Source organism: Schistocerca americana, chromosome 2 (assembly GCF_021461395.2).
Source record: "Schistocerca americana isolate TAMUIC-IGC-003095 chromosome 2, iqSchAmer2.1, whole genome shotgun sequence".
Classification (NCBI taxonomy): domain Eukaryota; kingdom Metazoa; phylum Arthropoda; class Insecta; order Orthoptera; family Acrididae; genus Schistocerca; species Schistocerca americana.
In genome coordinates, this window is record NC_060120.1 from 1,023,025,138 (window position 1) to 1,023,039,824 (window position 14,687).

The 14,687-nt window shown below is 38.1% G+C and overlaps 1 protein-coding gene across 1 annotated transcript in view; it reads right to left on the reverse strand.

Moving 5' to 3' along the window:
- Nucleotides 1–302: 302 nt before the first annotated feature.
- LOC124594641 (dehydrogenase/reductase SDR family member 11-like) overlaps nucleotides 303–14,687 on the reverse strand; it is a 39,884-nt gene continuing 25,499 nt past the window's right edge. Inside the window, exons 4-6 of the mRNA XM_047133009.1 lie at nucleotides 5,001–5,130; nucleotides 436–588; nucleotides 303–353 (exon numbers count right to left, since the gene is read on the reverse strand). Coding sequence (XP_046988965.1) covers nucleotides 303–353; nucleotides 436–588; nucleotides 5,001–5,130 — 334 coding nt within the window. The remainder of the gene's footprint in view (nucleotides 354–435; nucleotides 589–5,000; nucleotides 5,131–14,687) is intronic.

Here is a 14,687-nt window from a genome sequence, read left to right on the forward strand (position 1 = left end):
ATTACGGAGCGAGGGTGACACTGACGGTCGCGGAAGGCGAGCGGGTTGTAGCGTCAGTACAGCACGAGTCCGTCCGCGGAAGCGCTAGGGCTGAGTATGAAACGGAATGACGATGGCTATTGGTACACGGAGTAAATTTTTTAAATACATGCTAAATTCAGAATGTATCATCTGTAAAACTGGCTTCAGATTCAATCAAAAAAATCCTGCTCATGTTCGATCCCAAATTAGCAGTGTCGTAGCAATAAATGGTAAATGGAGTCACGTTCGTTAACTGTGAAGGGGAAGAAATTAACAGGGGGTTAGTCACCATTCAATACAAGTGTTGGGTAGCCGCATAATGCGATGTCCAACTACCGCAATGTCATGTGTTCTCACTTAGTTACTCGGAGTGTGATACCAGGATTGCAGGTGGCAGAAAACAGCACTACTGACCTGCACACGCGGATGCCGCGACAGCATGTAAACAACAGCGTCAGCAATGTCCTCTGGACGCAAGGAAGGCGACTCTTTTACTTCTTCGGGCAAGTCGAGCTGTGGCAACGCTTTCCGCACTCCTTCGGTATCCACCAGTCCAGGGGAAATTTGCTGAAATGAAATGTTCATTACTTAGTTACAACTAGCACAGCCGTGTAGTAATATTTGTTCTTTCAACGGAAATCGATGGAATACGATTTCGGTTATAACACGAAGCTGAAGAATGATGCAGTTTTACGCAATAAAAGTGAGTGCAAACATACAGTTGTAAAAAAACTAAATATGTAAAGTTTTTGAGTTTTTAGAGGAGATACAACGGATAATTTCTTTATGTAACAAAAATATCACATGTGCAACGTTACCCTTCCAAGGGTCCATCTAATCGCTCTACGTGAAACCTTGACCCACATTTATCATTTTAATTTTCTGTTGGCATCTCTCTTCATTACAATGTGCAATTGGTTATAACAATCTTTTGTCCAGAGTATAAAAAATATTCATGTCGCACGTTAATTTTTTTGAAGACGTTAATTTTATTTGTGTCCGTATACCAATAGAAGGGCGTCAGCTATAAATTGCAGATCTACCATTACGGGGACTTAAACACATCTACTCACATTTAAAACGTTTATTCGACATCTCAAAGTTCATCAAGCCAGAATCACCAAAACAATGAAATTTTTAAAAGGTTGCGTAACCAGTTTCGATGCACTCAGTCGTCATTTTCAAATGTTATCACAAACTTGGAAATACGCATTAAAAATTGTAACCACACATCTTTCGAATATTACGGAAAATTCACTAAAACCAGTAAACAGAAGCAAAGGTAGCAGAAACGGGTCACAGGATGTCATGACAATTTCTGGTTGATCAATCATTTTACACCTTAATGCAGTGTACATGAAAACTCCATCGGGATGAAATATATTATATACTCTTGCATTACGTCCTGCAGCGATACAACGATCATTTTGCAAAGGTAGGATCACACGTCCCACTCCTATAACATGCAGCAAGCCCAAACCTACAACACAGCACGCAGTCGTACTGTGTGCTGCTAGTGAATTATTACAATGACGATGCACTCCCACTTGGGCTAACACAAAAATGATAGTTGAATCACTGCAGGACATAATACAAAATTGTAAGAGTAACCCAGATGCGAAAGCCGCTAACTGTATGATAAGCGAAACTGAGATAATACAGAAAAACTCATCCTGCCCAAACTATTAAAGTTAAAGATTCCATTTCTTTTCTAAAAATAGGTAAAAAAATAATTAATTACACCATATTAGTGGCTGAAATCTGTGATTATGTTTTATACATTAAAATCTTAAGTGAAATACTGACTTAGCTCTCTTTGCACCAGATTTATACAGTTAGGGGATTTTGCAAATGTATCGCTCCAATTACAAAACAAATATTCGGTTGCAAAAATCCGCTATTCGTTGCTATGTTAGGAATAACCTGAAGGTGGAACTTAATTATTGGGAATATAAAAGGAATACGTTTTATTTCAAAGAGAAATCTGAAAATCCTACAAAATTGGCTTATAAAAATAAGAAGGGGACATTATTTTACCGGGAAAAACCGACTTATTCAACATAAAAAAGAGAACAGATATGAATGCTCAAAATTGTGTTTTTTTAGAAAAAAGTACACCATCCAGTTTTTGACACCAAAAGATATACTAGAAAATAAAATAAGCTTGTAACTGCATCTTAGTAAAACACGGAAATAATTTTGGAAAATAATAAAAGTGGCGGAAAGTTGCATCTTAGTTAAAATAGCACCAAAAAGTTCTACAAAATGAAATTAGCTGGAAATTGCTTTCAAGTGACATCGACCCCAACACTATCCATCAGCTCAAAATCGCTTCCCGCATCTTCAGATGACTGCCAGCGGCAGCAGCGAGTTTGTCGTTGGTCCCCCAGTTTTCACCAAAGTGGAGCTATAACAGCTTTTTGGTGTTTCCGAGTGTGGCTTCTGAAAGTTTTACACGGCTGTGATTGGTGCTGCAATGTTTCCTTTGCTGAAAATTTTCCCCTTTTCAGGATGCCCCATCTTCAAAGCTGTGGAAGGGCTCTCCACGAACTAGACAAATCGTCTTGTTTATGCTTTTGGTGAACACAATTTTTTTGACTTTCTGAATCTGGAAATTCCAGCTACTTTCCCTAATCCTTCCACGTATGTCATAACAATTAGTGTAAACACTATGTTCATTGCATCACACTGCTTTAGTAATACTTTTCATGTTCTTAACTTTCTGTTCTGGAAACGGTTCTCTCTCACTGATCAGGATGCCTCTTCCTTTTCCATGAGGGGCTGTCGTCCTCTATCCGGTCATTTGCAACTGCTACGATAGGTTAGACTCCTTGCAAAATTCTTATTGTTTCAATTACTCCCGCTTTGTTTGTACCGTCTTCTGCATTTAAACTGTACGCAAAATAACTTGTTTTCTTCAAAACACTCAAGCAAATACATCAAAAAACATCCTAGTGACCAGCTGAACTGTGCTTACCGGCGCACATTTCAACAATGCATGGGCTGCGAGAGCTTCATTGTTGAGTACGCGTTCGTTACAGCGTAGCCGACCTAACTCCGAGTAAGAAAAATATCGCTCAAAATCGTAACAAACTGAAAGCTAGCTTTGAATGTCTAGATTGGTAAGTCTGATGTCAGATGTCAGTTGGCGTTCCTTGCGTCCGGACATGGCACGCAACTGCCACACCTATAGAACTTGGCGCGTTTTGCAGACTTTGGACCTTTAGCGGACTTTGCACCCGAAGACAGCGAGCAGGTAGAGGCTTTTGCAATCTAACAAGATTCCAATTCCAAAGGTATATGACAGGTTTAGCACCGTGAAACCTGTTCCATCGTTTCGGCGCAGAAAAAATCTTTATTATAGTGTGCTCAACTCAAAATCAACAAAAAATGCGTTAGCAGCTTTTGCATAGGAGCTACTCATATAATATCCTTCGTCCAGATGCTGTTTCATCTACACTGCATTAAGGTGTGAAATGACTGATCTGTTAAAAATTGTCATGACGTCTCGTGTCCCGTTTCTGCTGTTTTTGCATAGGTTTACTAGTTTTAATGTAATCTTCATAATATTTCAGAGAAGTGTGCTTGCAATTATTAAGGCAGTTTTCTAGGTTCGTGATTACATTTGAAGATGATGACTCAGTGCAACGAAACTAATTATGTAACCTTTTAAGAATTTCATTGTTTTATTGACTGTGGCTTGACGACCGTTTGTGGTGTCAAACATTTTAAATATCATTCAGTCAAACTCCTCGATGCCAGTTATGTCGAAATACAGAATCTATTCACATTATAGTAAAACTGTTACTTAAAGCTACTTTTATTTGACTAATACTTTTAACTGCCACTGTTGTTGTATACAGTTATTCTTGATTTTGTTATTTACTTTAGAATTTGCTGATTTTTGGAGAGCACATTTTTGTAAAACCTAATTGACTCCTATGGAAACTGGCAAGATATGTGATTTCACTTAATAGTTGGCTAATTGTTTATTTCATTTTGTGATTGAGACCTGAAACCAAATTTGTAAAGTGTGTTTAGTTGAAAAGTCTTTAACGTTTTGGCAGGTACTACACGTGATGATATTAGTATTTTGCTTGTTTTCGCTACACAATTTTGTAGGTCATCTATCATATGTGTTTGCTAACAGATTTAATTAATAATATTTCAGTTTACTTAACTAATGCTGTATAAACCCTTTTTAGCCTGTAAAGTGTACAAAATAGTTAAATTTGGCTCACTGCTGTTTAGTATTCTTTACAGAGATGAAATTGTTGACAAACATAGAAAAATGTGAAAATTTGCAATAGTTACGTTACAAGTTAAGACAAATTACTGTATTTCGTAATTATGACACCATTTCAAAGAATTATTTTCTGAAGTAAGGCAAAATGAGTCTCTTACAATCAAAACATCTCGCACTGCCAAGTTTGAAAATACCATCCTCTCCACTCTGATCTGTTGCTTTTTCCCGGTTGCCACTTTTTGAAACATGCAGAGCATATTTTTATTTCTTGGAAAGTGGTAGCCGTGGCTGAATTGCTCGTCTCTTCCGTTTGCTCTTTCCTTCATCACCTTCCTCTTCCTCAGTTTCTGTGTTTCATCTTGCAGTGCCGTTGCTCATCAGATTTTTGGCAATATCTATCTTGAAGAAACTACATTATTGATTTACGTTCAAATTTCTTATTAGGCGCAGCATTCCTGGATTCAATGCATCGTTTAGGAAAAAAAATTACGAAAAGAATGAATAACTGTTCCCACCAGATCCGTAGAGCCGCAGTTCACCTCCCTGTCTTACAAGCTAGCGTGCTGTCAGTTAAGCTGTACGAGCAGTGCAGTTTCATCATAGCAAGATGAACGAATATTAAAATGACACTTTCTTCAGACTGCCCTAGCGTTATTTAGGTTCACTCAGTGCAGAGGCAGGGTTTGTACGCATCTGCTGTATTGTTGTGACCAGACCATATTAGATGACTTACCCCAACTCGTATCTGGCTACTCCTGGCGATGAGATCTTTCCTCAGCCCTTCCAGCAAGACTTTCACTGCGTGCTTGCTGGCAGTATACATCGCCGATCCAGCAATGTGCGGCGGTACATGTCCTGAGATGCTGGAAAATAGAACAGATAGTTGCAGGACTCGGACGTCGTAGTCGACGGCCTGATCAGGAGAAAAGCTCACTCCAAAACTTTACTCTTGAGCAGTCTGTACCGGCAACTAGAACATTTCTCAAATGAAAAGTCATCGGCTCGATATTTCACTGTTACATATCAGATGTTGTTGTACTCATCAACGTGAAGACTGATTGATGAAGTTCTCCACCTTACTCTACCTTGTATAAGTATCTTAATAGCAGGATATTTGCTGAACCTAAATTGGACATCCTCTTGAACCTGCTTACACTATTTAGGCCTCCGATTCCTCTGCAGACTTGACAGTTCTAAACTCTGTCCAAATACTAAATTACTAATTCGTTAATACTTCAGGATACTTCTTATAAATCTATTCTTTCTTTCAGTCAAATGATGCCAATAACCTCTTTTCTCCAAAATTCGATTCAGTATCGCTTGATAACTAACACCATCAATCATCACCATTTATTTGCACGTTTATCGTACATACAAGGCTACACTCCAAACTTATACCTTCATAAAAAGCTTCCTATCGCCAAAATTTGTGTCTTCATGGGAACATATTTCTCTTTTTGAAGAGAACTTAGTTTCCCTGCCATCACCAGGTATTTGAAGGCCAGAGATCAAAATCTGTCCACTACTTTTAGTTTTATCCCTGTGCATCGTTTTACTTAATTTGAGTACACTCACTTAACCATGTTTTACTTTCGGTTCATTCTGTCATATAATTTTTTTGAAGACACTATCCATTCAGTTTAACTCATCCCCCAAGTGCTTTACCGTCTCCAACCGAATTACACTTCCATTAAACTTCTATTACTTCTCTCTGAGTTTTAACTGCCTTCATTTCTCCTAGTTACCTTTTCAAACCTATCTAACTCTCAGTTACTGCCCTTTTCACGTCCTTGGACTTCTAGAACTGCGTTCTGGTGTTTGTACAAGTTGCCTCTAACACATCGCCACAGCATTCACATATGTAATGCAATCTAGTGAACACTAAACTAAATCAAAGAATGTCATTGATTTCCCTCAATCAATTTGTCTATGCTCCTACTCGATACGACATTGTCTGTGTCTGCTATTGTTGCTGTCAGTGACATTACACTGATCTAAATTATGGATCCAGGTATGAATTAATGTATCCATACGAGGACACTGTTCTCCTATTGGTTCGCGATTTGTCTCATTAACAAGAATAGAAAATCTGATGTCGATTAACGAGCCAGTACATAAGCCAATACTTTTTAGACGTGGTATATGTTTTATTCACGATCAAACCCCGCACCTTTTAATCACATATGCCTTCCAAAGTCCAACTTCTCGTTCTAGTCGTGGACAGTTGGCGTCCATGACCTACTGCTGCTATGAAAGCTCAGAGGAACATTGAAGAGTGGCAGCAAATGGGAGCTCTGGTGAAACTGTAACATATCCAGCAAACAAGCAGTGACTCTAAGTAGGATTGATTTGGAATGCTGCAGCATTTTGCCTATTTACATACAGCCATGTGAACAGCTCATTGCCATATCAATGATGTCACAAGCTATCCCCCCTTTCTATATTGTCACAATCGAAGAACTCACACCTCTTTCTTGGAACAATAGTGGTCAATTACATGAAGTAGCCAATGACATCACAGTACTTTACTGCCAATTTAAAAGAAATAGCTAATCACAATGTAGCTGTTGAGCTGTTGAGCGTCCACCTTGAGGCATATCCAACCAATATGAATAATGCATCATGTTTAAAATTAATCGATTAATTATGAAAAAAGTATAAGGATATAGCCAATACAGGTGTAGCTTGGCAAAGTAAGTAGCAGTTGTCAAAGAGGTTGTTGGATCTTTGTATCATATTTGGTGTAAAGCACAATGGATCCCACAAGTTAAATACATCTACAGCCAGACTGTCTGCACTATTTATCAACATTTCGTAGTCATATGTGTGTACACACACACACACACACACACACACACACACACACACACGCACACACTGGTTACATCTATATCTAATCTATGTAAAAGATGCATTAGGTGCATACACATACAGAAAGTTATTTTATTTTCCATAATGTTATTTCCACATATCTACATGGTGTCGCTTCCAATAATACCACTTCTGCAATGTATCTGAAAACATATTAGCAACACAATGTTTAAGTCGAGTGTCACAATGTTATTTTGCTTCTAAACTATCTGCCAAGGTATGTATGGAATGTAAATTGTGTGGTAACTACACAAAACAGAAGTACTTTGCTAAAGTACCATGCTACTCAGGCAGCTGACACTTCATGGTGGCCCAAAATCGGACTCTTAGTGAGTACGAACCTGATCGAGTACCTTTTTAGGAGGAATAAGATAAAAACGCACTCATTGTTTATGTCAAGTAACAGATAGTTATCTTCAGTTTTAAAATGTTGATCAAAATACATCAAGGGAGTAGCTCACAACACTTATATGTATATCAAAAATTGTCAGCAACCGACACACTGTTTTATGTGGAGTATCACAACGTTACTATCATGCGCCGGCCAGAGTGGCGGAGCGGTTCTAGGCGCTGCAGTCTGGAACCGCGCGACCACTACAGTCGCAGGTTCGAATCCTGCCTCAGGCGTGGATGTGTGTTATGTCCTTAGGTTAGATAGATGTAAGTAGTTCTAAGTTCTAGGGGACTTATGACCTAAGCAGTTGAGTCCCATAGTGCTCAGAGCCATTTGAACCATTTCTTTTACTTTCATGCCTAAAGTATGTGTCAAAATATGTAAAGAGTGTTGGCATTCAATCTCAGGTACACGTGGTGCTATGTAAATGAAGATAAACAGAAGGAATTTTGGTCATCTTCCGTTGTTAAAAGTTTTAAATAATGCTTCACCTCATCAAGCACATTTAAGAGGTAAGAAAAAAATGCGTCATGTTTTACACTATAAAAATATAACCAATATTGTAGATTGGCTAATTTAGATTTTTAATGATTGTTTTCACTTGGACATATCTGCTGTTCAGTACACTGACGTCACGTTTCCCAACACTTTATCACAAGAGACTGTATTAAAACTGACGTATTTTCACAAAGCCCTTAATTTGTTATATCACTTAAACTATACATTCTCATAGTACAAAAGTATAACTCTCATATTGCAAAAAATACAGAATGCAGTCAAAATATAACCTGGCCAGAGGGAAATATCGAACAAGCTTCCACATACTGAGAGGAAATTCGATGTATAAAAAGCATTAGCTTTGCATAAAAATAAAATAATCTATCATAATACCTGAAGATTTCAAGTGCAGAAGAAATGATGGTTGGTTATCGTAATATGCAAGACTAATTACAGATTCATAATCATGACTGAAAATTCGTCCTTGCCCCGAAATTAACTTATCTGTCTTAACTATCAAAATACATATATAGTTGTTCATTGACAATACAAAAAAATATTACACTTCTGCTACATAACACACAGCTTAAAGTGAACTTATTGACCAGAATAATGTTCTATTTGTACAAAAAGTAACAATATTATTCCCATGTGTAAATTGTGTATGTTCTTAGTCAAAAATGTATCTTTTTGTTTAGTTAAAAAGTTTATCAAATTCAGTAAAGCATTGTATTGATCTCCATGTTATGGTATTATCTTTATCTTATACTAAGAGATATTCTTCAGCTTCTGCTGATAATGCACAATATAAACTGCAAGACAGTTTGTGCATGTTCATCACTATGTCACAGAGAATCTGAAGCAAATTGACCAAAACAACACCCTGTTACAGCAAAATTGATCCATTTTATATTTGACTACAGATGAACATAAAAATAAATTGAAACAAAGTGTCACATACATAGTCATGCTACAGCAAAATTTTATTTAATCGCCCTATAGAATACTGTACCTCATTCATCACCATTGCTACACCAATTCTTAAGATTTATCATGCACATTACAAACACATACTGGACACAACTGGTGCAATGATGGACACCATTATCACAATAGAAGTGACACGAATTAACCCAAATGCATGGTGAATACAATTGTGGGATCTGTAATGGTCATTGTACAGTGACTGACATTAACCTAAATGCAGATTTGGGGCAATGTTTATCAGCTGATATGGTGACTGGCATACTAGTGGATGGGGCAGTTATGGTCAGTTAATAGATGTGCTTGCCATAAATCAGGATTCTATTAGGTGGTTCAATTATTCTTAGTTGAAATGATTACAACCATTACACTAGATACTATTGATTGGGGCAATGAAGGTCAGTTGATATGGTGACACAATTTGTCAGTAAATCGAAGCGACTACATCATAATTCAGTGCTACTATTAAACAGAAATACAGTAGTCTCCTTGGGGGAATTATATCAACATACAATTTGCACTAGCTATTTCTTACACATGGTGAAAAACTTAAGTGAAACAGAGTCCACATATCTGCAAAAATGAGAATTTAATGTATACTTGCTACCCTATAACAAGACCTACAGACAAAAGGCTAAAGCTGGCAGCCATACAGGTCTAGTTTTTATGAAACTATATGAACCAAGTGGATGACACTTAACATCATACTATACACTCTACATCTGAACACACAACAGGTTATTTTGAAAAATGCTGTGTGTCAATGCATGCCTATATGCATGAATTCGCCACACCAAATGTGGGTCTTGAACTGCAATCATACTTAAGCTTATTTATATATCTTGCAACATGTAACACTTTATATAAAAAAGAAATCATTAAGTACTGTTAAGTGATGTGTAATTTCTTACACTATGAATCATATATACTGCAACATGTAATCCTTTATAAATAATAAGAAACACAGAAGTCATATGTGTGTGTGTGTGTGTGTGTGTGTGTGTGTGTGTGTGTGTGTGTGTGTGTGGTGCACCTACCCTATAAAATCTAGTGCATACGAACATAATCATATAGACAAAAAAATTACTGTATGGGAGAAACACCCTCTCCATAAGGACTTTGTAGTAAATTTGTAACAATGATACAGAAAAAACTACTAATTGACATGGGAGTATAATTAGCTAGCCTGCTCTCACACAAGTCGAGATGTGTTCTGAATTTAGGAGGTATATCTGGAAATGACGTCATGATTTTGTAAGAGGTGATTCTGCACTAGGATGTGTATACGTGAATAACCATCAAGGTCTCAGGTGCTGTATAGCATAATTTGTTATAATTTTGTTTGACTGAAATCCAGTAGCTGACATACATTGTCAAAAAAAAAATGGCTCTGAGCACTATGGGACTTAACATCTATGGTCATCAGTCCCCTAGAACTTAGAACTACTTAAACCTAACTATCCTAAGGACATCACACAACACCCAGCCATCACGAGGCAGAGAAAATCCCTGACCCCGCCGGGAATCGAACCCGGGAACCCGGGCGTGGGAAGCGAGAACGCTACCGCACGACCACGAGATGCGGGCCATACATTGTCAGGTTATGGTACACATCATAATGTATTTTTGATAATGGTAGTCACAGTCAGTGGCTTAGCAGTTGTAATTATGTTAACTGACCATGGTGTCTGCGATAATGGGACTCACTGTATCAACTGAACGTAGTTGTTCCAGTTGCATCTAGGTTAATGGCAGTCACTATATCAACTAACCATCATGCCACCAGAATTGCATCCACTAAGCATTCAGTGAAATGTAGTCACTGTTGTCAGGATTATACTGACCACCATTGAACAGTTGTATATACCATACATCCGCAATGTAAGTAGCAATATATTATGACTTAATTAACACTGGTCTGTAAGGGGCAATTTGTTACAGTTTTGCTGTAACATAGCGATGTGTCAGGCACTTTGTTACAGTTTGTTGTAACAGAACGGTATAGCAGGCCATTTTGTTATAATTTTGCTGTAACACAGTTATATATGATATAATTTGTTACCATTTTGCTACAACTTATTGGCTTACGGGGCAATTTCTTACAGTTTCACTGTAACATCGTGATGCATGGAGCAATTTGTTACACCTTTGCTATAAAATGGCAATGTATGGGGCAATCTATTATATTTTTTGCTGTAATATGTACTGTGTGAGGCAGTTTTGTGTAACACTGGCAATATTTACTTTGGTATGTACAGGTGCAAGTATAGGTGCTGGCAGCAAATTATGGTTCACTCGACTCCATCTGTGTCAAAGTGTCTACGTTGCAGGTAAGTTTCTTCACTAAGTAAACTGAAGGAGAGCAAAAGAGTGGAGGTTTCGTTGCTTTATATTATTTTTTGGCTTCAGCATAAGAGATGTGCCTGATCACCTTCATTTCGTGAATTTTTCGTTTCTGAGTGAAAATCTGCCTTTCTTGGCTCCAGACAGGGTGACTCCCACAGCAGTTCATGCAAATTGCTGGAGATAATCAGTCAGTGTCAGAAACTGGGTACCTTTTCACATTTTCTGCAAGCTGCTTCACCTCCACATCTCAGTGTTGTGAGGCCAAATCACTGCCATTTGAAACAGCTCATGTTCTAAAGCATTACTCTAATTTGTTTTCTATGAATTGAAATAGTCAATATTTTATTAGTAGACCTAAAGCTTTACTGCAAAATCTACTAAATTACAGAAAAAAATAACATTTTTATTCGGAAAAAATTATAAAAATTAAAATATAAGATGTGAAACTTTTATCCTTCTAATATACATCATAGGTGGGTTTAAATATATCTAGTACCTCAGCCATCATGTCATGCATATCTGGTAAAAAGTTTGTCTCCTTCAAGTGTATAACATGGATTAAATGGTACCACAATTTGAGGAAGCATTTTAGAAAAAAATGGCATCAATTTCTTTGTAATTTTTTTATAACCTTAAGCAGGTTCAAAAATATTCAAAATATTTCTAATTCGTTTAGAAAATGTGCTGAATTAAATTATAGGTGATTTTTACATAATATTGAGACAGAAAAATACCCTGTATCCTTAACGTTACCATCTTGCTTTTAATTTTATCGAATGATGGTTTCGCTTTTCTACATACTGAGTCGGTCCTTCTGACCATCATTTATTTTTCGATTTCTTCACATTTTTCATGCACCCATTTCGCCATAGCTTCCACGAGCTTCCTATTTATTTCATTCCTAAGTGAGTTGTATTTCTGTATTCTCATATTTCGGTATTCCTGAATTTCCTTCTTTCGTCTATCAAATGGTTCAAATGGCTCTGACCACTATGGGACTTAACTTCTGAGGTCATAAGTCCGCTAGAACTTAGAACTACTTAAACCTAACGAACCTAAGGACATCACACACATCCATGCCCGAGGCGGGATTCGAACTTGTGACCGTAGTAGTCGCGCGGTTCCAGACTGCAGCGTATAGAACCGCTCGGCCACCCCGGGCGGCTTTCGTCTATCAGCTGAAGTATTTCTTCTATTACCAATGGTTTCCTCGCAGTTGTCTTGCTCCTACCTATGGCTTTATTTCCACCTTCTGTGATTTCTCTTTTTAAAGATATCATCCCTCTTCAGCTGAACTACCTACTACGTTTTTCATTATCGCAGTATCTATTGGCTCAGAGAACTTGCAGCGTATTTTTCATTCCTTAGTACTTCCATATCTGACTTCTTTGCACACTAACTCTTCCTGACTAGTCTCTTGAACTTCAGCCTACTCATCATCATTACCAAATTGTGATCTGAATCTGTATCGGCGCCTTGGTATGCCTTACAATCCAATAACTGATTCCGGAATCTCTGTCTGATCGTGATTAATCTAACTGAAATTTTGCCATACCTCCCGGCCCTTTCAAGTGTACCTCCTCCTCTTGTAATTCTTGAACAGAGTATTCGCTATTACTAGCTGAAATGTATTGCAAAACTCACTTAGTCTCTCTCTCCTCTCATTCCTGTTACAACGACCATATTTTACCGCAACCCTTTCTTCTACTTCTTCCCATAGAACTGCATTACAGTCGCCAATGACTATCAAATTATGATCTCCCTTTACGTATTGCATTACCCTTTCAATATACTGACACACTTCCTCTATATCTTCATCTTCTGCCTGCCACATCGGCGTGTATATCTAAACTGTTGTTGTCGGTTTGGTTCGCTGTCGACTCTGATGAAAACAACCCTATTACTGAACTATTCACAGTGACGCACTCTCTGTCTCTCCTACCTTCCTACTCACAATGTTTCCTAGTCCCTTTACACCATTTTCTGCTGCTGTCGATATTACCCTATTCTTTTTTGACCATAACTCCTTGTCTATTCCATTTCACTTCACTGACCCCTCCTATATCTACATTAAACTTTAGCATTTGCCTTTCATATTTTCTGATATTCCACACTCCGACTGGCACAACGTTACCGTTTTGCTGGTAATTCAATGTTTTTCTCATGATCACTTCTCCCTTGGCTGTCTCCACTCAGAGATCTGAGTGAAAGCCTAGTACGGAATCTTTTGCCAGCGGAGAGATCGTTGCGACACTTTTCGAATTACAGACCACGTATCATGCGGGCACACATTATGCCTCTTATGCCGGAAGCTATCAGTAGCCATTGCTGATGATTTTATTTCAAATGTATGCAGTAGCAAGGTTCGAACCCGAGAACAGGAACGTTTAAATTACCAGTCAAAGATGCTTCCCCTTGCCATAGTAACTCTCTTTTTGTGACTTCCTAAGAAGTTCCAGCTGCTTCATCCTGTTAGTCTCGTTCTGTTACTCGTAAAAAGGGGACACTTTTTCAAATGTCCCATCCTTCCTCTTCAACACAACAGACACAGTCTGATTTATGACTCCTTGAGACGGCCGGTGTGGCCGAGCGGTTCTAGGCACTTCAGTCTGGGACCGCGCGACCACTACGGTCGCAGGTTCGAAACCTGCCTCGGGCATGGATGTGTGTGATGTCCTTAGGTTAGTTAGGTTTAAGTAGTTCTAAGTTCTAGGGGACTGATGACCTCAGCTGTTAAGTCGAATAGTTCTCAAAGCCATTTGTACCATCCATTTTTTTAACTCCTTGAGCCCCGTTGCTAAAAATAATCTGATTTTTCGCAAGGATTAGGCTCGCTCAATTGTTTTGAAGAGTGGATGTGAGTACTCCGAGACGGTAATTCTATCGCATTAGGAGTGGAGTTATTAAAATTATTCGCCACTATGTTCCCACGAACAGTTAGGGACATGCGGTAGTGGAAATCAGTATAAAGGGGGAGTTCCTGCGAAAGTAATAGCCGATGTTTGTAGCATACTGTATTGAATTTATTACGAAAGTAGTAAATAAAATAAGACATAAACAGTCATTACGCAATTATATAGTTTCTTTCATGCATGACTAGCAAAATAAGTCCTTTGCATTTCCTGGGTGGAAACTGGTAAAAAGACACTCACTTGCCTGTTGTGTTATTCCTTTGTTACTACTTTGTCCAACTTCTGTTCTTCCTAATTACTCGAAAATTCTTGTAGTTCTTGTAGTGAATTTGTCGCTCACTCTTCTCGTATTGAACTTTTCAGTTCACATACGGCCTCACATTGCCTTCCAATTGCGATAAATACACCTTTCATG